General features: G+C 44.5%; 1 protein-coding gene across 5 annotated transcripts in view; it reads right to left on the bottom strand.

Annotated features, from left to right (window-relative positions):
• Positions 1-24,331, bottom strand: part of SEMA4D (semaphorin 4D) — a 373,725-nt gene that overhangs the window by 61,135 nt on the left and 288,259 nt on the right. For all 5 annotated transcript variants that reach the window (XM_030193608.1, XM_030193607.1, XM_030193610.1 and 2 more), the window contains 2 exons: positions 13,712-13,884; positions 13,571-13,614 (listed from right to left, as the gene is read on the bottom strand). In XM_030193608.1, the coding sequence (XP_030049468.1) occupies positions 13,571-13,614; positions 13,712-13,884 (217 nt within the window). The remainder of the gene's footprint in view (positions 1-13,570; positions 13,615-13,711; positions 13,885-24,331) is intronic.

Raw genomic sequence — 24,331 nt, 5'->3', positions numbered from 1 at the left:
CGGAGTTGGCGGTGGTGGAGAAGGGTACAGAGAGGAGGGATTTGTCCTGTGAACGGAGGTTACGGGCAGGAACGTAAGGGGAGATGAGGGTAGAAAGGTAGTGAGGGGCAGCAGACTGAGTGCATTTGTAGGTAAGAAGGAGAAGCTTGAATTGAATGCGGTATCTGATTGGAAGCCAGTGAAGTGACCTGAGGAGAGGGGTGATATGAGTATATCGGTTCTGGCGGAATACGAGACGTGCCGCAGAGTTCTGAACAGATTGAAGGGGGGACAGATGGCTAAGTGGGAGGCCGGTGAGAAGTAAGTTGCAGTAGTCAAGACGAGAGGTAATGAGAGTGTGGACGAGAGTTTGGGTGGTGTGCTTGGAGAGGAAAGGGCGAATTTTGCTGATGTTAAAGAGGAAGAAGCGGCAGGTCTTGGCTATCTGCTGGATATGCGCAGAGAAGGAGAGGGAGGAGTCAAAGATGATTCCGAGGTTGCGGGCAGATGAGGCGGGGAGGATGAAGGTGTTATCAACTGAGATAGAAAGTGGAGGAAGAGGAGACGTGGGTTTTGGTGGAAAGATGATGAGCTCGGTCTTGGACATGTTCAGTTTCAGGTGGCGGTTGGACATCCAGGCAGCAATGTCGGATAAGCAGGCTGATACCTTTGCCTGGGTCTCTGCGGTGATGTCTGGTGTGGAGAGATATAGCTGGGTGTCTTCAGCATAGAGATGATACTGGAAACCATGAGATGAGATCAGGGAGCCCAGGGAAGAGGTGTAGATTGAGAAGAGAAGGGGTCCAAGGACAGATCCCTGGGGAACACCAACAGATAGGGGGATAGGGTTGGAGGAAGATCCATGAGAGTGAACTCTGAAGGTGCGGTGGGAGAGATAGGAGGAGAACCAGGAGAGGACAGAGCCCTGGAACCCAAATGAGGACAGTGTGGCAAGAAGTAGGTCATGAATGACAGTGTCAAAAGCGGCGGATAGATCAAGGAGGATGAGGATGGAGTAGTGGCCTCTGGCTTTTGCAAGGAACAGGTCATTACAGACTTTAGAGAGTGCTGTTTCTGTCGAGTGAAGAGGGCGAAAACCGATTGAAATGGATCGAGGATGGCATGAGAGGAGAGAAAATCAAGGCATTTCCAGCGTTCTCTTTGGTGCACTTTGGCGTTTCCCTGCTGCTGCTTTGGGGGTGGTCCGATGTTGCTGCTCCTTTGGCTTTGTTGCCGGATCTTCGAGGCTCAAGCGATCTCCTTGGGGGTGCTTATGCACTTCCGCGTTTTCCTGCCACTGGGGCAGCGCGGCTCCCGCGTCTGTTCTGCTGTCCAGAGAGGTAGGATCCGGTGCTTGGCTGCTCGCGGCTGCAGCGCGTGGTGTCGGATGGACCTCACAGGGAGGGTTCGCCTCTTTTGCACTGGAATGGTGGCGGATGGAGGCAGGGTAGGTGTGTCGCGTGGTTCTTGTGCGGGCCCCTGTGGGGAGAGGTTTGATTGCCTCTCCCTGCACAGAGGGCGGCCTCGAGTCGACTTGGGTTGGATCGTCTCTTGCCTCACGCTCTCAGGCTCCGAGCGGGCGCGAGGCGGGATCAGGCTCGCAACGATCCTCGTTTGGGCCCTCTCAGGTTCGCAACGATCCTTGTTTGGGCCCTCGTGGGGAGAGGTTCACTTGCCTCTCCCTTCTCAGAGGGTTTGTCGGCCGGTTGCTGGACGCCGATCACGTATCGGCTTGTACACACTGTGGTTGTTCGCACCCGGGCAACGTTTTCAGTCACAATCTGGCTTTATTATCAGTGTTAGTTCTGTTTTCCTGGGCTCGGAGCTCCCTCAGGTATGTCCTAGTCCGACGCCATCTTCCTTAAGCTAATGGTCCAACTGTCTCCCTCATTATCTTCCTGCTTCTAGAGTACTTTAAAAAGTTTTTCACTGTGAGTTTCTGTCTCTACAGCAAGTTTCTTTTCAAAATTTTCTTTTGGCCTGCATTATTAACAATTATATCTAATGTGCCAGTGCTCATACTCTTCTAATTTTCACCACTTGGAGCTACTTTCCATTTTTAGCCACTTTGCCCTTAATCATGTTACCATTGCTTTGGTTTTTCATTGACCTTTTCTAATGCATGAAATACATCTAGTCTGTGCTTCCAAGGCAGTATTTTTAAAACAGCATCCATGCTTCATGTAAAACTTTTAACCTTTGCAACTGCTCCTTTTAGGGTTTTTTTTTTTTCTTTCAAATTGATTTCCTCATTTTAGCATGCTACTAATTAGTTTAATGGCGTGTCCTCAAGTATTGTTTGATAGAGTAAATAACCATCCTCTATTAACTTGTTCCACATCCTATATAATAAAACCCACCTCCAATGTTCTGAAGCTGGCAGCGTGGACAAAAACCTTGAAGCATCTCCAGATGACGTCTCGCAATAACAGATGCGTCACCAACGACTGTGCCCAATCACAACACAGCAGTGGGAGTCTCCAACGTATTAAACAAAAAAACCGCCAACAGCGCAATAAATTCTACACATGAACAAAGAAGAAGGGCAACAGCACTTTCGGAAACACCAGGTTAACCCCCACACCAACCCACACACTCCACCCCCCTTCCACGGGATAAAATCGAAACACCGCCCTCCAACTCCTCCCTGACTGACTACCTCCCGACTCCACCGAAACCATCAACAACAAAAAAAAGGGCAGGCTCTGCCCTTCTCACAAAAAAAAACAAAAAAACAGTGCAGGCTCTGCCCTTCTCACACACACACACACAAAAAAAAAAAACGTGCAGGCTCTGCACTTCCAACGCCCCCGCCTAACTCCCTCTCTAATACATCCTTACGTACTCGAAACACCGCCTTCCATCTCCTCCCTCCCTCTCTTCTAGGATGGAACACTGCCCTCCGCCTCCTCCCTGACTACCTCCGGACTCCACCGAAGCCATCAACAAAAAAAAACAAAAAAAAAAAAAAAAAAGGGGCAGGCTCTGCTCTTCTCACAAAAAAAACAAAAAACAGTGCAGGCTCTGCCCTTCTCATACACACACACAAACACACACAAAAAATGCAGGCTCTGACCTTCTCACAAAAACAAAACAAAACAGTAAAGGCTCTGTCCTTCTCACACACACAAAATAAACAATGCAAGCTCTGGCCTTCTCACACACACAAAAAAAATAGTGCAAGCTCTGCCCTTCTCACACAGAAAAAAAAACAGTGCACACTGTATCTGTGTAAAACACACTCTCTCTCACACTCACTGTGTCTCACATACGCACTTGCACACACTCTCATTCTCACATACACACTCTCTCTCTCACAGACACACTCGCACCCAGACTCACTCTCTCTCTGTTACACACACACACTCGCACATTCACTCTCTCTCACACACACAGTCACTCTCACATACACTCTCTCAAATATACACACTCCGAGGAAAACCTTGCTAGCGCCCGTTTCATTTGTGTCAGAAATGGGCCTTTTTTTACTAGTTACATATAATTTTATAAACCTCTATATCTCCTCTCAGTCACCTCTTGTCCAACACGAAGAGCCTTAATTTGTTTAGTCTTTCTTTATAATAGAGCTGCTCCACTTCTAATCATTTTTGTACCCTTCTCTGCACTCTGTCTAGTTTTGCTCATGCATTTTATTGTTTTGATATTTTTTGGACGGAAAGACTAGAACTGCACAAAATACTCAAGGTGTGGTTGTGTTATAATAATATTCTCAGTTTTTATGCGGAAAATCCTCTATTAGTCATGTGTAAAGGTTTACACATCCCTGGCCAAAATGTATATTTACATGAATCCCTAAATAAATAGAAGCTAAAATAATGTCTACATGGTATCAGCTTCTATTCACTTTTGAATTCATTGAAATATACAGTTTCACTATCAGGGACATTTTCGAAAGAGAAGGACGCCCATCTTCCCAGAAAAATCGGGAGATGGGCATCCTTCTCTCAGGGTCGCCCAAATCGGCATAATTGAAAGCCAATTTTGGGCATCCTCAACTGCTTTCCGTCTCAGGGATGGCCAAAGTTCACGGGGGCGTGTCGGCAGTGTACCAAAGACGGGACGGGGGTGTGGTTAAGAGATGGGCATTCTCGGCCAATAATGGAAAAAAGAAGGGAGTCCCTCACGAGCATTTGGTCGACTTTACTTGGTCCCTTTTTTTTCACGACCAAGCCTCGAAAAGGTGCCCAAACTGACCAGATGGCCACCGGAGGGAATCGAGGATGACCTCCCCTTACTTCCCCAGTGGTCACCAACCCCCTTCCCACCCCAAAAAAAAAAAATTAAAGAACACTTTTTTCCAGCCTCTATGCCAGCCTCAAATGTCATACCCAGCTCCATCACAACAGTATGCAGGTACCTGGAGCAGTTTTTAGTGGGTGAAGTGCACTTCAGGCAGGCGGACCCAGGCCCATTTCCCCCCCTGACCTGTTACACTTGTGATGGTTAATGTGAGCCCTCCAAAACCCACCTAAAACCCACTGTACCAACATCTAGGTGCCCCCCTTCACCCTTTAGGGCTATGGTAGTGGTGTACAGTTGGGGGGAGTGGTTTTGAGGGGGTTTGGGGGGCTCAGCACCCAAGGTAAGGGAGCTATGCACCTGGGAGCAATTTGTGAAGTCCACTGAAGTGCCCCCTAGGGTGCCCGGTTGGTGTCCTGGCATGTGAAGGGGATCAGTGCACTACGAATGCTGGCTCCTCCCACGACCAAATGCCTTGGATTTGGTCGTTTTTGAGATGGGTGTTTTCGGTTTCCATTTTCGACGAAAACCAAGGTCGCCCATCTCTAAGGTCGACCTAAATATTGAGATTTGGGCGTCCCCGACTGTATTATCAAAACGAAAGATGGACGTCTATCTTGTTTCAATAATACAGGTTTCCCCGCCCCTTCGCCGGGACGTCCTTAGAGATGGACGCCCTTAGAGATGGTCGTCCCCGTTCGATTATGCCCCTCCACGGGTGCCTAAGCCTCTGTACACAACTTGGTATTGCATTTTTTTATTTTTAGTAACCCCAATAAAAACTGATCCATGGGAGGTTAGGGGGAGGGCAGTTGGGTTCTACCCCTCAAACATGCCCTGGAGAGCCGAATGATCACACCTGCTGTATCAAGTCAGTATCTAAACAATAATGAGATGTGAATGTCTGGACAGAAGTCCACACTGCAGACTTGCTAGTCACTTTGGTGAAGGCTGAAGTAAGATGGGGCACTGATATAGCAATGGCTCTAACATTATGGGGTACTTTTAAAAGACACTGCATTGTTTAGGTGGCAAGACTGCATATAAATAGCAGTATTTTAACCATTTACGCTCATATATGACCTCTTACGAAGAATAAGCTAGCTCTCTCCAGAATGTCTTAGAAGCAAGGCTTCCAAGACACTCTCAAGGAACATCACCATTTGTACCCTCATCAAAGGAAATCGTAAGAGTTCTCAGGAATAGTCCCTGAACTATGGAACTCTCTCTCACAGGGGCTACGCCCAACTCAAGACTACCTCTACTTCAGGAAGCGGGTAAAGGCCTGCCCCCTCTCCTAAGCTTTTAATGTGCGTGGCCATTAACTATACACATTCCGCATCTGGCCTAGCTTGCTGCACACCTTGCAAATAAGATCAGTTCCACATAACTTATTCAACAGTATTGTTAATTTGCCTTCAATTTAGTCACACATTTATTCATACCAATGACTGTCCTACACATTTTACCTGTCAATGTCTGAAATACACTATCCCCCTTGGATGCCTATTAAGATGCTTAATTTGTATTGTGCCGACATTGTGAGCCTTGTATCTATGTTATATTAAATTTCTTCCACTTCTGTTGACATTTATCATATTTCTGATATATGAATGTTCAATTGTACTCTTCTAATATGTATATATTATTGCTATTACTAAGATTTTATTTACCTGTCTCCATGCTTATCTCATTGATCGTATTTTATGCTTACATTTGCATTTTAATATTGTTACGTTATAAACAACTTGTGTTAACATAGAGCCTTGGGTGAATCCCTTCATAAAGGCAGTTAATAAAGCTCAGTAAATAAATCATATCAAATCAATACCAACCAGTAAGCAAATGGCACGAGTGGGGGAAAAAGATGGCTGAAGAGGAGGTGAACATTTTTTTTCAGGTATTTCAGTGAAGTAAGGAAGAACAGAGAGGTAATTGTAAAATTAAGAACTGGCGAGGAGAAATGTGTGGAGGAGAACAAGGAAAAAGAAGAAATATTAAACATATACTTCTGTTTGGTTTTCACTAAAGGGGTTTTGGAGAAGGCAGGGTGTATACAATATTGGGGAGATAACCACGTTGCTTGTAGAAAACGTGGAACTAAAAAACCCGAAAGCGGACAACGCCACAGGAACAAAAGGGATACATAACATTTTCAACCAGTGCACCATGGTACACAGGTGTGTTTTCAGACATGATCAGGCATGCCACAAAAAATAAAAAAGATGTCACTGCCTATTGTGGATTAAAAACTGGTTGAAGGATAGGAAACAGAGAGTGGGGTTAAATAGGCAGTATTCACAATGGAGAAGGGTAGTTAGTGGGGTTCCTCAGGGGTCCGTGCTAGGACCGCTGCTTTTTAATATATTTATAAATGATTTAGAGATGGGAGTAACTAGCGAGGTAATTAAATTTGCTGATGACACAAAGTTATTCAAAGTCGTTAAATCGCGACAGGATTGTGAAAAATTACAAGAGGAGCTTACGAGACTGGGAGACTGGGCGGCTAAATGGCAGATGATGTTTAATGTGAGCAAGTGCAAGGTGATGCATGTGGGAAAAAAGAACCCGAATTATAGCTACGTCATGCAAGGTTCCACGTTAGGAGTTACGGACCAAGAAAGGGATCTGGGTGTCGTCGTCGATAACACACTGAAACCTTCTGCTCAGTGTGCTGCTGCGGCTAAGAAAGCGAATAGAATGTTGGGTATTATTAGGAAAGGTATGGAAAACAAGTGTGAGGATGTTATAATGCCGTTGTATCGCTCCATGGTGCGACCGCACCTTGAGTATTGTGTTCAATTCTGGTCGCCGCATCTCAAGGAAGATATAGTAGAACTGGAAAAGGTGCAGCGAAGGGCAACTAAAATGATAGCGGGGATGGGACGACTTCCCTATGAAGAAAGACTAAGGAGGCTAGGGCTATACAGCTTGGAGAAGAGACGGCTGAGGGGAGACATGATAGAGGTATATAAAATAATGAGTGGAGTGGAACAGGTGGATGTGAAGCGTCTGTTCACGCTTTCCAAAAATACTAGGACTAGGGGGCATGCGATGAAACTACAGTGTAGTAAATTTAAAACAAATCGGAGAAAATTTTTCTTCACTCAACGTGTAATTAAACTCTGGAATTCGTTGCCGGAGAAAGTGGTGAAGGCGGTTAGCTTAGCAGAGTTTAAAAAGGGGTTGGACGGATTCCTAAAGGACAAGTCTATAAACCGCTACTAAACGGACTTGGAAAAATCCAAAATTCCAGGAATAACATGTATAGAATGTTTGTACGTTTGGGAAGCTTGCCAGGTGCCCTTGGCCTGGATTGGCCGCTGTCGTGGACAGGATGCTGGGCTCGATGGACCCTTGGTCTTTTCCCAGTATGGCATTACTTATGTACTTATGTACTTATGCCTAATGATCAGGTCCATATCAGCACCTGGACTCTGCTCATTGCAGCAACAAGTGACACCAGTAATGGCTATTAAATCTGTGGGATCTCTTATGAGCACATGCAGCCATGCACACCTCTCCATCCTAGCTACAGCAGGAGTCCCAAAGGTTAGGAATTAATGGGCATGGATAAATGGGCACAGACTGCACACAACACTTCACCTGGTTCCTCCTCCTGAGTCTCCTCCTTTGAGTCTTTCCAACCTCTGTCTTATTGCCAACTTTTGATCACATTATATATAAAGGGCCTAATTTAGCAGTGCTAATGTTTTGAATACCACAACTCTTGAGGTAGCATTAAATGCTGTTTTTGCCACATTAAAATTAATGCACAATAACTACCTCTGAATTAAATGTAAGGCACAGTCCCATTCATTCCCTGCCTCCTTTGGTGTTCGAACGTCTGGACTACCACATGTTGTCACGATGCTTCAACTGTTAACAGAAGCCTGTACTGTTAGCACGTAGTAATCCCAGCATTAAACTGGTAATGATTTTAGGTCCAGATGCTCAAAACTCTGGTGTTCGGAATAGTGCCAGAGAAATACCGCCTCATCGGCACATCTGAACAGTTCCCTCATGCTCAATGCTAATGACATACAAATTTAAGCATGGTCATAGCGCTGAACATAAAGGGAGTTCTTGGAGCGTTAAGGGGAGGATGCCCTGGTAGTCCAATTCATACCCAGACACCCCCCCCCCCGAAAATAACACCCTGGTGGTCCAGGGCTAGCCCTCAAGAGGGGGGGGGGGAGGTCGGTGTCTTCGCCAGGAGTCCTACTGGACCACCAGGGTGTTATTTTCAGGGGAAGTTACATCTTTGGGGGGAGGGGACTGGGGAGGTCCACCGGGCCCTCACATCCTTGGGGGTTGGGGTCCACCGAACCACCAGGCCCTTACATGTTTGAGGAGGTTGGGGGGGGGGGGGTCTGGGGTCCACCAGGGTTTTTATTTGACAGGAAGCCATTTCCTCTTCATGGCTCAGCAAACCCTAATATGCTAGCTCCAAGCCAGCGTAGGGTTTGCTGCGGGAGGAGTACCCTCGTTTGGCCGCTGCCTGCTGAGAACTGGGGAGGAATAGGGGATGACCTCTTTTACATGCAGGTGCATGCTCGCGGTACTCAGGAGTCAGCGAGCTCATTGTTTCACATGCTCGTTGACTCTGAGCATTGGGCACAAGCAAATGCGGGCACTAGTCTGGCACTAATGGCCTCTAGTGCCCACATTTGCTTTTGAGCATCAGGGCAAAAGTAAACTGGTCCCTAAAGGAGCTCAAGGAAGTTTTGGAGGGTCTCCTTAAAAACTATTAAAAACATAATTAGACAATGGAACCGCTACCAATCTTGGAAATTCCAGTCGAGTATAGGCATTGATGATGCTCGCCTGCTTAACACTCGTGCCTAGGCCCATAGACATGTTTCTTATCTTTAATTTACTTCATTTGAGGAAGGGCTGATTGTGTTTATATGACATCTTTATGCTGATTCAAGAGTTACTATTGATGATCTGGTGTTTATTTAATTTAACTATAGTATTATATGTTACAGGTTTTTGTCAGTGGTATTTTGGCTTAATAAAAATCGAATAAATTATGTTTAAAAAAAACATAATTATAGATGAGTGTAATTCCTTATGACTAAAGAATATGTTAACATTTTATTCCCTTGAGGACTTAGCATCTAGATTTAAGATTTATGGCATGATTTTATAAAACGATGCCAAGGGGAGCAGTGGTGTCTCTAGACAGAAATATTTGGGGTACCAACAGGAGGGCAAGCTAAGTATGGAAGGGGGCAAACCAAAGTGATATTTCCACACATCATGCTCACCACCACATCACACACTCCTCTCCCCAACTCCCTTTTTAAAATTAGCAAAATAAGACACCAAGGGTTTCTATGCATAAAGAAATCCTCCTACTCATCCAGCTAGTTTCAGCTACTCAGTAAAATTGCCATTATAAAAGAGCACCTCCAATTACGTTATCACAAACTCCACATTCTCCAACAATGGATATATCCTTCTTATATATTCAAATTGTGACCACCACCTCAGGATTGGCATATGCTCCTTCAAACTTACCAAACCATAACAGTCCTAATTCACCCATGATAACACAATGAAATAAATATTACATCACCATTATACCTACTACCGGGAAGCTTGATAAAGCAGTATAGTTTCAGATTTTTATATAGAGAGTATATATGTTAGCAAAATCCTTCACCTCCACCACACAAGCAGAACATGGACAAACCCTTACCCAGGGGCAAATTATCCACTGGAAAAATAGGGCAATACTCAACGGCCCATAGCAGTATGGGGCCCATTCTCCCCAGCCTCTATCTAGTTTAATCACTTCTGATAGGTCGTTAAGGGCTCATGAGCCTTACTGCCCAGGAGCCCAGATCAATGTTAGTCCACAGCTGCCCTCACCTGATACAAATTAGAGGGCTATATAAACCATGCAGAGAAAAACAAATGGACATACCGCTCCTCCTCTGTTCATGAAAGCCAAACTCTATAAGCACTGCAATACTAGTAAAAATGAAACAAATTTATGTTCTCCTATACTCTGAAAAACACAAAAATAGAAAAAATGTACATTTCCAAAAGCAGACACATCCCAATACTTAAAAGTATTAAATAATATTTTTCTTTCTACTTTTCCTGTCTGGGCATTTCATTTTTCTAATTGGGTTGATCTCAGTCTGTTCCACTTATTGTGATGCTCTCCTAAATTATTTTCCAGGTTGGACTTTCCATTTGTTCTCTCGCCTCTTGTCTTCATTTCATTCTCTATGTCTGTCTTCCACTGCCTTCTTTTTGTTTTTTTACTTTTCTTTTCTCTGCATTTATATCCACCCATTTGATTTTAACCCTAATCTTCTCTTTCTCTCACCCTTTTCTTAGATGAGAGGTGAAAAGGGGGAGACTATCTACTTGGCTTTTCTCATCTTCCTCTCATCCCCTCTTCAGTATTACCATTGCCCCCTCTGTCTCTCTCCTCTAATCCCTTCTCTAGTATTCCCATTGCCCTCCCCCGGCTCTCTCCTTTTCCAATCTCCTAGTCTTCCATTTCCATCCTCTGTACTGGTATCAGGCCTCACCTACCCTCCTGTCTCTCATGCCCTCTCTGCTGCCCCACCACCACCACACATAGACCCAGCATGCCCTCTGTGCTGCACCCCTCAAGTATGTCTTTTATTTGTTGGTCTCCCCCTCCCAGTCATGAATCAATTCTCTTCTATCTTCCCATGCCTCCAGGTCCTCAAAAATCCTTATCCACCTTTCCCATTCAAAAGTCTGTACTCCTCCCCCCCCCCGCACTCTCCCACTGAATCACCAAGAATCAGTCATCTTCTGCTCTGTTCTCCTACTCCCCACCCAAGTCCCATCCATCTTTTGCTCTGTTCCCCCACCCCTGAGTTCCCTCCATCTTCTATTCTTTCCTTTCTCTGTATGTGTCCCTGTCCCTATCCTTTTCCGCATGTTCTTTGTCCCCATACCCCTCACCCCTGTGTCCAGCATCACCTCTCTGTGTCCATGTCCCTCCTCATTTCCAGCTTCTCCCCCTCTCTTCCCTTTCTCCTGCAAACTATCAGTCTCCCGTTGTTTCTTTCCATTGTTCTATTCCCTTAACGATACTTTGACTTTGTTTTTGCATAACTCCTCACTATGTAATTCATAACCGAGTTGTAACAAATTGCATTTTCCATCATTCACAATGTATTGTAAGCCACACTGAACCCGCAAATAGGTGGGAAAATGTGGGATACAAATGCAATAAATAAATAAACCCTATCCCAGGGCCAGCATCTGTCCCTCTCTCTCCCCCCTGTCCCTTCCTGCAGTCCAACATCTCTTTATCCCTCTGGCCATCTTTGGATCCCCATCACTCCCCAGCATAACACACTCACTCTCTCTTTTTCCCTCGGTGGCTCCAATGTCTTTGCCCCTCATCCAATATCTCTTCTCATCACTCCACGCCACCCCCAGCTTGCATCTCTCTTTCTCCTAGCTACCCTAGTAGTCAGGCATCTCTGTCTCTCGTTTCCCAGCAGTGGACCTGCCTTCCTCCTGAGGCTTTGAACCGATGGGGAGAGCGGGGTTTTTTTGCCAGCTATTGGATTGTCAGCAACTGTGATTGTTTTTGCGACTACCTCTGCTAACCCCAGGCGCAGGTGTTGAACCAAAACATCATTGTTTTTTTAGTGTGGGCGTTGGGTGTTTTTTTTTCTGTTAGGTTGCTAGCATGGAGTGTGTTTGGCTCGCTTTAAGATAAGTAGCTGCTTTTTTTTCATTGTCTCACTAATAAAATAAAAGTTTTAGCTGGAAAAAGATTGGATATCTTGGCAAATGATAAGTTATAAAGCTTTAATCTGGAATAGCTGTGCGCTATAAGAGATTGTGCAGCTTTTTTTTAATACACATCTGATGCTGTTATGCCACTAATTAATTCAAAAAATGTTTGTTTGAATTTTTGATATTTTAGGGTCTGCCCCATTGCATACTTCTCCCTTGTACTTTTGTTGTTCCTCCTGAGGTCCAATACACCTATCTTTCCCTGGCGTGGACCAGCACCTTGTCTTGATTCCAACCCCCACCCCTTCCCGGTCCTCCAGCCTTCTGCCAATGATTAAGGTAAGCACCACCAGTCAGCTCCAAAACTCACTCTCTAGTGCGGCCCACCTCATCTGATGTTAACTTCCTGTTACTGCAAAGGGAGGATGCGCTAGAGAGTGAACTTCTGGAGCCAGCAGGCGGTTTTCTGCCTTAATTGCTGGCACTGCTATCAATGTACAGAAGACTGGAGGACCAATGGGGAGAAGGAGGAGGAGGAGGAAGAGACTTGAGAGATATACTGGACTGTGTTGCTGTGGTGGGGGGAATCAAGAAGAGGTGCCGGTCTGCACCAGGGGAAGAGAGAGCTATGCAAGATCTCGGGGGGGGGGGGGGGGGGGGGAGGGGGGAGGAGTCAGGTAGGTGATGCCAAACTACATACCTCATGAAACTGGGGTGGCAAGCCACCTTTTTGGGGTGGCACTTGCCACCCTGTAGTGACATCTATGTGGGTGAGAACCCAAAGAGGTGCCTATTTCAAGCCGATTTTATAAAGTCAAAATAGGCATCTATATTCCTTTTCTAAAACAGGTTCCAAAACCGAGCCCCAATAGAAAACAAATTCGGATGCACACATTTATATCTGCTCCAGGACAGACGTAAATGTGTGTGTGGGTTCTCTACATATGTTTTTGTATATTTTGTAAAATACAGAAGTACCTTTCACTCTGCTACTGCTCCACTCAAAACTATGGTGCACATATACACATCATTCTGTCAGTGCACATATACCACCACATGATTTTTCTAAAAAGCCTTCCCTGCATGTAAAACAGCTTTACACGTACAGAAATCTTTACAAAATTATAACCGGGTGCCTCCATTGAGGTCCCCTAAGGCAGTGTGGCAGGTGCCTATTCTTTAATGGAACCTAGGTGTCTAGATTCCGTTATGGAATACTAACTTAATCCCATGTCAGTGCACCTAACATTTAGGGCAACTGCAGTTACACCAGTTATACAGCTGGCATAAGTGTGGGCAGCTAAATGCAGCAGGGATGTGCGTGGCTTACGGTATTCTGTAAGTTACACCCATAAGAGCTCTATCCATGTCCCACCCAGGCTCCTCCCTGTGTACACACTATGTAAATTAAGCAGGTATTTGCAGAATAATGTTTAGGCACCCTGCTACCACTTACAAAAGGTAAGGGTGTGTATACACAAGTGCTAGCATTCTGAGCATATATGCGTAACAGAGGCGCCTAGGTTACAGAATTGTCCTTTCCTTGTAGTTGCATATTAAAATATGCATACAGATAACTTACCAAAACAAGAAGTGGCATCGCCATTTATGTGTTGAATCGTATCCCTGCAAAAAAATAAAAATGGGAATATAAGCTATAAATATTTTTCTTAGAAGGGAATGTTTTATTTTGTTCAAGATGAGATCACTAAAGTTACATTACCATATACTGAATTCTTCCTGAAGAATATTAACACAGGTCAATCGGTATACACTCCATGCACAGTAGGGGTCTCTGGCTAACACACAGTCTACGCAGGTTGAGTACTTCTCACAGAATGCAACTGGACTCTGCATCACCCCAGAGTTGGAGCCTGCATAGACGTATCTCTGTTCCTATGGACATGATAAAAAAGTAATTTTCTATATTTCGTGCCTGATATAGAAGTTGCTAGTTGAATAGAAAAAATGGCAAATATTCAAACTTATCCTACTTCATTTTAGCCAATAAAGACTCCCCATTAGATTCTTTTATGCACAGATATTAAGTTAAAATATTATTCTGTTTGGCTCACAAGTATTCTAGTTTAAGTTATTTTTGATGATTTTCTACTTGCAGCCACAAGTCCCCTGTAGAAATTATCATCATCATTTTCTTTCTAGTGCTTCTAAATGCTGCTGTCACAGTGAAGAAGAAGCAAGTTCTGAACCATGGAAGCCAGGGCTTCAGTTACTACTCTGTGACCCTGACAAGTCATTTAAGGAGAAAATCAGTAAACGGTGCTCAAAGTTAGGCAGTGGAAGATCCACACTAAACTAGTAATCTGCAAAGGGCGCACAACCTTTACAGAATATTAGCTTAGCACGAATCTCGTGCCTAACTCTGGGTACGGCACTTACGCCTGCCAAAACTAGGGGTAAATGATGGCACCCAACTAATGGCAGTTGTGTGTGCAAATGACATTCTACAACATCGTGCCTAAATCCTAGGAATACCCCTGACCTTCCCATGTCCATGCCCCTTTTGGAGCTACGCGCTATAAAATTTAGGCATGCATATTTTAGAATAGTGCACAGGGCAGAACAACAAGTAAATCGAAATGACTACCAATTAACAACAATAATTGATTGTTGACGACTCCTTAAGTAGTTTACACATGGATCTGGGATCTGTACCTAAATTTGAATGCATATTGCCACATAAATGTTAGCACCTTATTTATAAAATTACACCCATATAGGATAAAAAAAAATAGTTTAACAGGTCACCTTAGTTGAGAGTCATAGCAAAAGCATATTTTAAGCTTATATTATAAAAACACCTTAAGTGCTTATTTGCCTTTACAAAATACTAGCAAATAAGCTGCCAAAACCGCTGATGCATAGAATTAGCTGGTCTATAATTTATGTGGCTGAAGTATGTGTTTATTTTATCACCTGAAGGTGATCATCTGACATCCAGCGATTACCAGATGGTGTAGTTTAATATTAAGGGATCCTTTTACCAAGCTGCAGGAGAAAAAGCCCTGCACTAGCGTTCGGCTGTTTTTCCTGCGCACCAGAGCAATTTTTACTGCAGCAGGTAAAAAAGCCCCCAGACACACATGGCCATGCGGTAAGAGAACTCTAACCGCATGGCCATGCGGCAGGGAGTCCTTACCGCCACTGAGATGGCAATAAGGGCTCCCGTGCTAACCAGGCAGCACGTGATAATGCCCAATTACCGTTTGGTTATCGCCACGCAAGCCATTTCCGGGGGGTTTCTTTTTCCCTCGGAAATGGTGCGCACTTGGGGTGGGACTACCGCCAGCGTCCGCATTGGTCTGGTGGTAGTCCCAGAAGAGCAATCGGTAAGCCCACGTTGGGCTTACCGCTGCTCTGTAAAAAGGCCCCTCAGATAGGTGTGAAGAGGGTTCATTCAAAAGTGAAGGTTCTAAACTTCAGATGGGGGAATTACCTCAAGGTATTCTTGTCTGGATGGGAATATCTGGACCAAGTTAGAAAGCAGTGGGCAAAACTGAAAGGAGCTATTGTAAGAGCAACAAATCTTTTTGTAAGTAAAGTAAATAAAAGGAAAAGGATGCCACTTTGGTTCTCAAAAGTAGTAACTGAAAAGGTAAGGAAAAGAGGTTAGCCTTTATAAACCACAAGAAATCGCAGAAAGAGGAAGACAGGCAAGGCAACAATATCTGTAAAAGCTAGCAGAAGCTGGTAGAGTAGTCAAGAAAGCAAATATGCAAATGGAAGAAAAAATAGCCAATAAGGTGAAAGGGGTGGGGGACAGACATTTTTTTAAATGGAGTGGCCTGAGTGGAGGAGTGGTCTAGTGGTTAAAGCACCGGTCTTGTAAGCCAGAGGTGGCCGGTTCAAATCCCACTGCTGCTCCTTGTAATCTTGGGCAAGTCACTTAACCCTCCATTGCCTCAGGTACAAACTTAGATTGTGAGCCCTCCTGGGACAGAGAAATATCCAGTGTACCTGAATGTAACTCACCTTGAGCTACTACTGAAAAAGATGTGAGCAAAATCTAAATAAATAAATAAAATAAATACATTAGATAGGAGAAAGTGCAAAAGTGGGATTGCGAGACTCAAAGGTGAAGGGGAGGAACATGTAGAAGCTTAACAAATATGTCTATTCTGTGTTCACAGCTGAAAGAATACGAGCAGGACCGCAAAAGACAAATAGTAATGGAAGGGTGATAGTCCCTTAATTATTTTCAGAAGACTGTGTTTGTGGGGAGCTGGCTAAACTAAAGGTAGACAAAACAATGGTGTTGGATGGCATACATCCAAGGGTACTGAAGGAAATTAGGGAAGTTATAGCAGCTCTGCAGGATGACCTTTTCAATGCTTCCCTAGAGTCAGGAGTATTCTTGGAGGACTAGAGTAGAGCAGAGCAGATGTGGTCCTTCTCCACAAAAGCAGAAGTAAGAAAGAGGTTGGAAACTACAGACCAGTAAGTCTGACTTCTGTGGTAAGTAAATTAATGGAAACTCTTTTAAAACAGAGAATAGTAAGATTTTTGGAATCCAATGGATTACAGGATCCGAGGCAACATGGTTTCATTAGAGGTAGGTCTTGTCAGACAGAAATTAATTAGCTTTGACATGGTGATCAGAGAGTTGGATTGAGGGACAGCAGTAGATGTGGTGTATTTAGATTTTAGAAAAACGCTTGACACTGTTCCGCATAGACAACTAATAAATACTGAATGACCTCGGTGTGGGACCTACAGTGACTGACTGGGTTAGGAAATGGTTGAGTAGAAGGTGACAGAGGGTAGTGGTAAATTGAACTCATTCTGAGGAAAAGGATGTTACCAGTGGTGTACCGCAAGGTTTGGTTCTTGGGCTTTTAAACATTTTTTAAGCCATATTGCTGAAAGGTTGTCTGGTAAGGTTTGCCTCTTTGTGAATGATACCAAAATCTGCAATAGGGAAGACACCCCTGATGGTGTGGATAACATGAGGAAGGTCTTAGTAAAGCTAAAGGAATGTTCTGGAATTTGGCAGCTAAGATTTAATGCTAAAAAATGCAGGGCCATGCATTTGGGCTGCAAAAACCTGAAGGAATGGTACAGTTTAGGGGGGTGAAGTACTTTTGTGCACGAAAGAGGAGCAGGACTTGGGTGTAATCGTATGTGATGATCATAAGGTGGCCAAACAGGTAGAAAAGGCAACAGAGAAAGCTAGAAGGATGCTTGGGTGCATAGGGAGAGGAATGGCTAGTAGAAAAAAGGAGGTGATGATGCCTCTGTATAAGACTCTGGTGAGACCTCATTTTGGAATATTGTGTACAATTCTGGAGACCACACCTTCAAAAAGATATAAAGAGGATGGAGTCGGTCCAGAGGGCAGCTACTAAAATGGTCAGTAGTCTTCGTCATAAAGCATATGTGGACAGATTTAAAGATCTCAAGATATATATTTTGGAAGATGAGTGGGAGAGGAGAGATATGATAGAGACAGTTAAATACCTATGCAGCATACATGCACAGGAGGCGAGTCTCCTTCAATTGAAAGGAAGCTCTGAAACGAGGGAGCATAGGATGAAGATGAAAGGGGATAAGAGTAACCCTGAGGAAATACTTCTTCATGGAAAGGGTGGTGAATTCGTGGAACAGCCTCCCAGTGGAAGTAGTGCAGACAAAAACAGTATCTGAATTCAAGAGAGCTTGGAATAAGTGCACAGGCTCTCTAACAGAGTGACAGAGAGAGTAGATGGCATGGATGGGCAGATTGGATAGGCCATACGGTCTTTATCCACCTATATTTCCTGTGTTTCTGTTTATTCCTCCTACACTCTGTCCAAATTCGTTCCCCAAACTCACCTACCCTTTTACTAAAGCTTAGTGTGCACTAGATTCTAGGAAGCCAATAGGTATATAATGGGCTTCTTAGCACTTAGGGGGAGATGCATCAACCAAACGTAAAAGAATGTAAAACGTAAAAGAACTTACCGTATTGGAAAAAAACGAAGAATGCACGAAGGATAGGGAATGCAAATGAGCTGTTCGTTGCAGCTCACTTGCATTCACTAACTCTTCGTTAAAAACGTCGGTAATCGGCTCTACCTTAGCTCCAAGCAGAGCCTGCTGGGCAGAATAAGACACGCCCTGTGCCTGTAATAAATATCACCATGCAAAGAAGGAGCATCACCCTCAGAAGTTTGTTTCAATGCCTGGTAAAGCGAGTGGAACTTCTCTGTCTCCAGAGCTGCCTGCCGCTTATTCACAGAAGCAAGAGAAGCCTCACATTGCTGCATTTCACTCTGAAGAGAACATGTGCCTCCCATAGAGAGTTTTCCTTTTCCAGAGACTGACGTACCCTTAAGTAATTCACATTCAGTGCATGGTATATTAGCAGGCTGGGTATTATCATCTCCCCCCGTCAGCTGAAGCAGGAGAAGGTTGGCTCTCGAAAGACTGCTGTAAATTATTACGCTCCCTTTCCAGAGAAGTCACAGTCCCGCAAGGGCTGACAGTCAGATTCCACAGCTGAAACTAACAGTAGCGGACTGCAACTTACATTAAGGAATCTTTCAACGCAAACAGCGTACAGCACAGCTGAGAGAGCACTGCCACAGTAAAACGGCTTTTACAGTGCAAAACATTAGTTAAAACTGTCGAATAGGCAGAAGAACTTTACGGAGAAAGCCTCCGAAATAATTGCAGTACAGTCCAGTGAGGTGGTGTCCTCTTTAGCCTTCCCCAAACCTACAGGAGCCAAAACAGTGAACACGGAGACCTCAAGCTCAGACAAAAGAGACGGAGGAGTTGCCATTGTAAAAGCAGTGTCAGAAACCAGGCACAGAGAGAGGGAGACCTGAGTCGCTGAAGAGATTGGAGGGGAGGAGATACCCGGGCCAGGAGCGGGATAGAAGGGAGGGAGGAGAGAGATAGGACCGATATGAGTGAGAGTGGGCAAAGGAGACTTTCAGCTTGACATTAAACCTTTGCAAGATACAATTTGTTGCTCGTCCACGTGTTCCTTCCTGGTCTGGGGGTTCCAAACACGGCAGGACAGGATTCGATCCTTGAAGAGCTAGCTTTGGTGGGGAAGTAGTTGGAAGGAGACTAGACAAGAACTGGAACTATTGTATATAAGCCTTCGGAGTTTAGCTAACGAGAGGTACAACCTCTCGTTAAATTTTCTGGCGATTTCCACCGTTAAGGCAATCGGAAAAGTTTAGTGCATCTCATTTCAATAGGGTTTCTACACAATTTGCTCATCTGCATTCCGTTTTCGTTTGCTGCTACCGTCATCGTCAGAAATTGGGCTTTAATGCATGCCAGGGTAGGAAAACTGTTCGTTAAAGGGTCGTTAAAGGCTCGTTAAAGCCTCGTTTAGTTTAGTGCATCTCCCTTAGTGCACACTAAGCTTTGGAAAAAGGATTCCATAGTGAGTACTTGTACAAAGAGGAGTTATTTGTTTTTAAGAGACCGTTTATGCAGATTCTCTGACATTTATATGTAAATAATCCTTTATAAAAATACCCCCCACCCCCCCAGTGCATCCTACTACTGAATTCATTCCTCCAGAAAGGAGACAAAGAGAAAACAATAAGGAGAAGCAGAATAAGACTGAGGAAGTAACCTAGTAATCTGGGCATGCAGGAAAGGAAGTGTTCACTGGTCTGAGGTTTCTTTTGACTATGGCTACAGTGAACCGGGGTTGCTCCACAAAGGGTTTCAGCCTTCAACATAATTATTTTCTCCATACATTATTTTTTTAATTCCTTGCTGAGTGGGTCAGTGCCACCGATCAGCATTTTCTTTATCAAATATTATACTTGTCTACTCTCTCCTAATTAACTAGAAAACTAGTCAGCATGCAGTAGCCTTCATTTGAAAGAAGATGAGAAAGCCCCTGTTACAAGATTTGCTAAAGTAGTTTTGTGCATGTATGTCTAATTTTGTACATTATGAGGGAAATCTAACAGCATGAACTATCCAAAAAATCACCTATTTTCTAAAGGCAAGGCATTTAAGTGCCTTTATGAAACAGACTTGTATGGTAGGATACACCATTTACACCTGCTCCAAAGGTGTAAATTAGTGCATGAACTCTGTATGTACATGCATATTGTGTAAAATGCACACATACATTGCAACTCTGCCCCAATCATACTCTATAACGCTTACACACAGATTGGATAAAAGTAGGCACAATCTTACAACACACTCTTTTATAACAGCCGCTTTCCAAGTCTAATATATGCTTTTCACATCCTATATAATAAAACGCACCTCCAACATTCTGAAGCTGACTGAATGGCTGAGGCATTCCTGCTCTCTGTATCCATCTCCTGAATTGACATCACGTACTTCCGGGTTAATCACAAGCAGAAGTGACCAACCACACGAGGTTTCTCGGCTTCAGAATGTTGGAGGTGCATTCTATTAAATAGGATTGGTCAGTTCCTTAAGCACAGCCAGAGCTCAGCGTCCTGCACAGTAACGCTCAGACACCAGAGAGAGGGGGGGCCTGACATCAGAGGGGGGGGGGGGAGGGATCGCTGTCACACACACACTCTCTCTCTCTCTCTCTCACAGTCAATGTCTTTCTCTCTCTCACTCTCACACACTGTCTCTCACACACTCTATGTCTCACACTGTATCACATTCACTCTCTATGTGTCACACAGTCACTCACACACTCTCTTGGTCTCATACACTCAGTCTCACAGAGAGTCTGTGTCTCACACACACTCTCTCTCTCTCGCACACACTGTATCTGTGTGAAACACACTCTCTCTCTCTGTCTCACACAGTGTCTCACATACGCACTTGCACACACTCTCATTCTCACACATACACTCTCTCTCTCACAGACACACTCACACCCAGACTCACTCTCTCTCTCTCTCACACACACACTCTCGCACATTCACTCTCTCTCTCACACACAGTCACTCTCACATACACTCTCTCAAACATACACACTCCGAGGAAAACCTTGCTAGCGTCTGTTTCATTTGTGTCAGAAAGGGGGCTTTTTTCCTAGTAGAAAATGTTCTCTAAAATAACTCCATACATGGATGTACTTATCAAAGGTTAGTCTTGTGTGTGGCACTGCACGTGTGTGAATACAGAAACAGGAAAGAATTGCAGAACTTCTTAAATAATTCCCCCCACCCGCCCCAACAGGGAGCTAGCTCATGTTGGTCATAAAGAACAGGTTCTGCTATTTTTTTTCCGTGTCAGCTGCTTTTGCACTGTTTGATGATTCATTTTCACACTATATTTTACTTCTTCCATCCTGCTGCCTCATCAGGACTAGACAGAAATATTTAGCTTCTGTCCCCCCACCTTGAATTAGCTTACTTCAAATGAACATCTGAAAATAGGAAGGGCAGACGTGATTTAACTTTCAAACATGATTTTACTTTAAATATTGAAAGCATGATAGATGTATTTAACTTTCATGAAAATAGAACACGTCAGCAAGCATGAAGAGCAAGGCTCATGGAATTCTTTCCAACCACTCTGCATGTACGTGCATGTGTGTGTGTGTGTGGGGGGGGGGGTTGTGGGTGTGTTAGGACATATCTATGTGTGTCTATGCATGCATGTTTGTATGCCAGTGTATGTGTGTAGGGAACAGATGTACCTCTTTGTGCGTGCCTGTGCTTTCCATTTGTTTGATAAGGAGAGAGAATGAGAGGGGAAGGCAGTTTGAAAGGTGCAGTTCTTTAATCACTATATTACAGTGTAGTGGGGCACTTTTTCTTGGGGGCACTTCTCTTCTGCCCTCCACCACATGCAGGAACTTTACTTCTATAAGCACAGAAACTCCCTTCAGATCACCTCCTCTCATCCTGTGACTAGAGCTGCCTCCCAGTTCTCTGTCTCCACTGCCTTTCCATTAAGTGGATCCAGGGACAGCCCAAGACAATCTGCCGCCTGAGGCAGAAAATAAGCTGCTGCCCTGGCTCCTCTGCTCTTCCCTCCCCAAACCCCTTCCACAAAATTACCTTTTCTATTCGTTTTCAAAAGAAGGTGACGGCAGTGACTCCCAGGCTCCGTCTCTCTACTGCAGGTGGCCTGCCTCTCTGATGTAATCTCCTGTTTCCTTGGAGGCGGGCCACCTGCCTTCTTTAAAAAAAAAAAAAATAAAGAAAAGAAAAAGGTAATTTTGGGGAAGAGGTTTGGGGAGGGAAGGGCAGGGGGCTATGCCACCTCACAAGAGTGCCACCTGAGGCCCCCGCCTCAGGTGGCCTAATGGTAGGGCCACCACTGACTGTTATAAAGGAGGCAGGCCGGGCAGGCTCACTCACATGGGGTGGGGGTGGAAGGACTGCAGATAGAGGTTTTAAACGCAGAAAAATGTCCACACATATCACTTGTCATTCTACTTCCTAAATATTAATGTAAAATGCTGTTGACTTCTAAAAAAGCTAGATAGTTGATAAGCCTAACCTCCTGAGTCCTGGGCACATCTCATAGCCCCCCCCCCCCCCCCCCAACATGTCGGACAAAGAATGTTCAAAGTTTAGTCTAGCCTTGCCAATAGCAACAGATGTTACTTGGTGATATACATAGCAACCAATAAGAGAACTACATAATTATGAAAGTAGTTTTCAGCATATCTATATAAATAAAATCCCCCCTCAGACGTTCTGAAGCTCACTCCATCTGTCCTGAACTCCTGTCCTCCTGGTAGGCTAGGCTATTCGGACTACTCACCCTCAGTCTCAGCCACGCCCATCTGGGCCGTAGGCCACGCCTCATCTGCACATAAAAAGCACCCTCAACGTTCTAAAGCACACTCTGAGGCTTCAACAGTTCATATGTTCGAAGCTCTGTAACCATTTTTAAGCACACTACATCTCTGCCCCGCCCTGACCTATCAGAGAAGGGAGGAGTGTCACAGCTGCACCGCTCTGACCTATCAAAGGGAACTGAAACAGGAAAAGGGAGGAGCGTAACACCGAATGACGGACCTATCAGAGGGAAGTCAAATAGAAGAAGGGAGGAGCGTCAGAGGCCAAGGGGAGGGCCGTATCTACGTCTCATAGGTTTCCTTGCTTTCTTTTCAGTGTATTGCAGCTGCAGCCACTTAGGTAAGTCTAGCAAGCCTGTCAGCTACTGAATACAGAAAGCAAAAGATAGCATGTGGGAACTTGCTCCATTTTGTTCTCTGGAATGCAGTGATTATTATACAAATGGTCTTGCTTTCATTATTTTGGTAGGGGCTGCCTTCATGACTGTCCACAGTCCCTCCAGTCCTGACACCTGACTGGGGGGACAGGGAAGGACACTCACTGTCTCACATACGCACTCGCACACACTCATTCTCACATACATACATGCTCTCTCACAGACACACTCACACCCACTGTCACACACACACACACTTGCACATTCTCACTCTCACACAGTCACTCTCACAGACACTCTCTCAAACATACACACTCCACGCAAAACCTTGCTAGCGCCCGTTTCATTTCAGCCAGAAACGGGCCTTTTTTACTAGTAATTAATAACCAAGAAAATAAAATAAAGGGATATGGAATTAACATTTCCTCAGTGTGCATCTATGGTGTGTGTGCTGGGCATGCATTGTGTCTACGGGGGAGGTAGTTGTGGTTGGGGGGCACTTGGGGGCAGCAAGACTGAGGGGCAGGGGTAGTCTGAACTGTGTAGGGATAAATTGTGGGAGACATGTTTGGAGGTAGGACATTTGCAGAAGGGTAATTTTGGCACCTGGGGCAGCTTGTAAGGGGTTAATATTTAGGGGTGGGCAGTTGGGGGGTAGTTTTTTTAAAAAAGTGAAACAGTTTGCAGGGCAGTATGCATAATGGTGTGGCAGCTGCCGGAGGTAGTTTTATGGTGTGGGACAAATTTTCAGAGGGTGAGAAAATATGGGTGTTTGGAAGAGTAGGGAATGCTGTCTTTTAAACTGCCTTACCTTGTTCTCCAATTGCTACATTTCACTCTAAGTTTCTATGCTACAGAAGCTGAAACTCCTTTTCCTACAGAAATGCACTGTGCCATATTTTGGGAGGGCTGATATTTCTGGAACCCCCAGTCCTATTTGGCCCATTTGCAAACTCAGTGTGTCTTTTTACCATTTTTTCTCGCATGCCATGTTTCATCTCACTATGTTAAATTTTCAGAAAGTTATTTTGCCCCCGGACAGACAGTCATTCTCAACCCCTTTTGAATACTTCTTTCCAACTTCTGTGGAAATTGGAGGGCTTAGCAATGAAAATCATGTACATTCCACTGGGTTGGAAAGAATAAAAAAAGTTTGATTAATCACATTCCTATCAATACTACTACACTTGAAATAAGATCCACACAACAATCAGCTTCCATGGGTATAGTCTGGCCATGC

This window comes from Microcaecilia unicolor, chromosome 2 (genome assembly GCF_901765095.1).
Source record: "Microcaecilia unicolor chromosome 2, aMicUni1.1, whole genome shotgun sequence".
Taxonomy (NCBI): domain Eukaryota; kingdom Metazoa; phylum Chordata; class Amphibia; order Gymnophiona; family Siphonopidae; genus Microcaecilia; species Microcaecilia unicolor.
The sequence above is the reverse complement of the archived record's forward strand: the minus strand, read 5'-3'. Positions and strand labels throughout refer to the sequence as shown.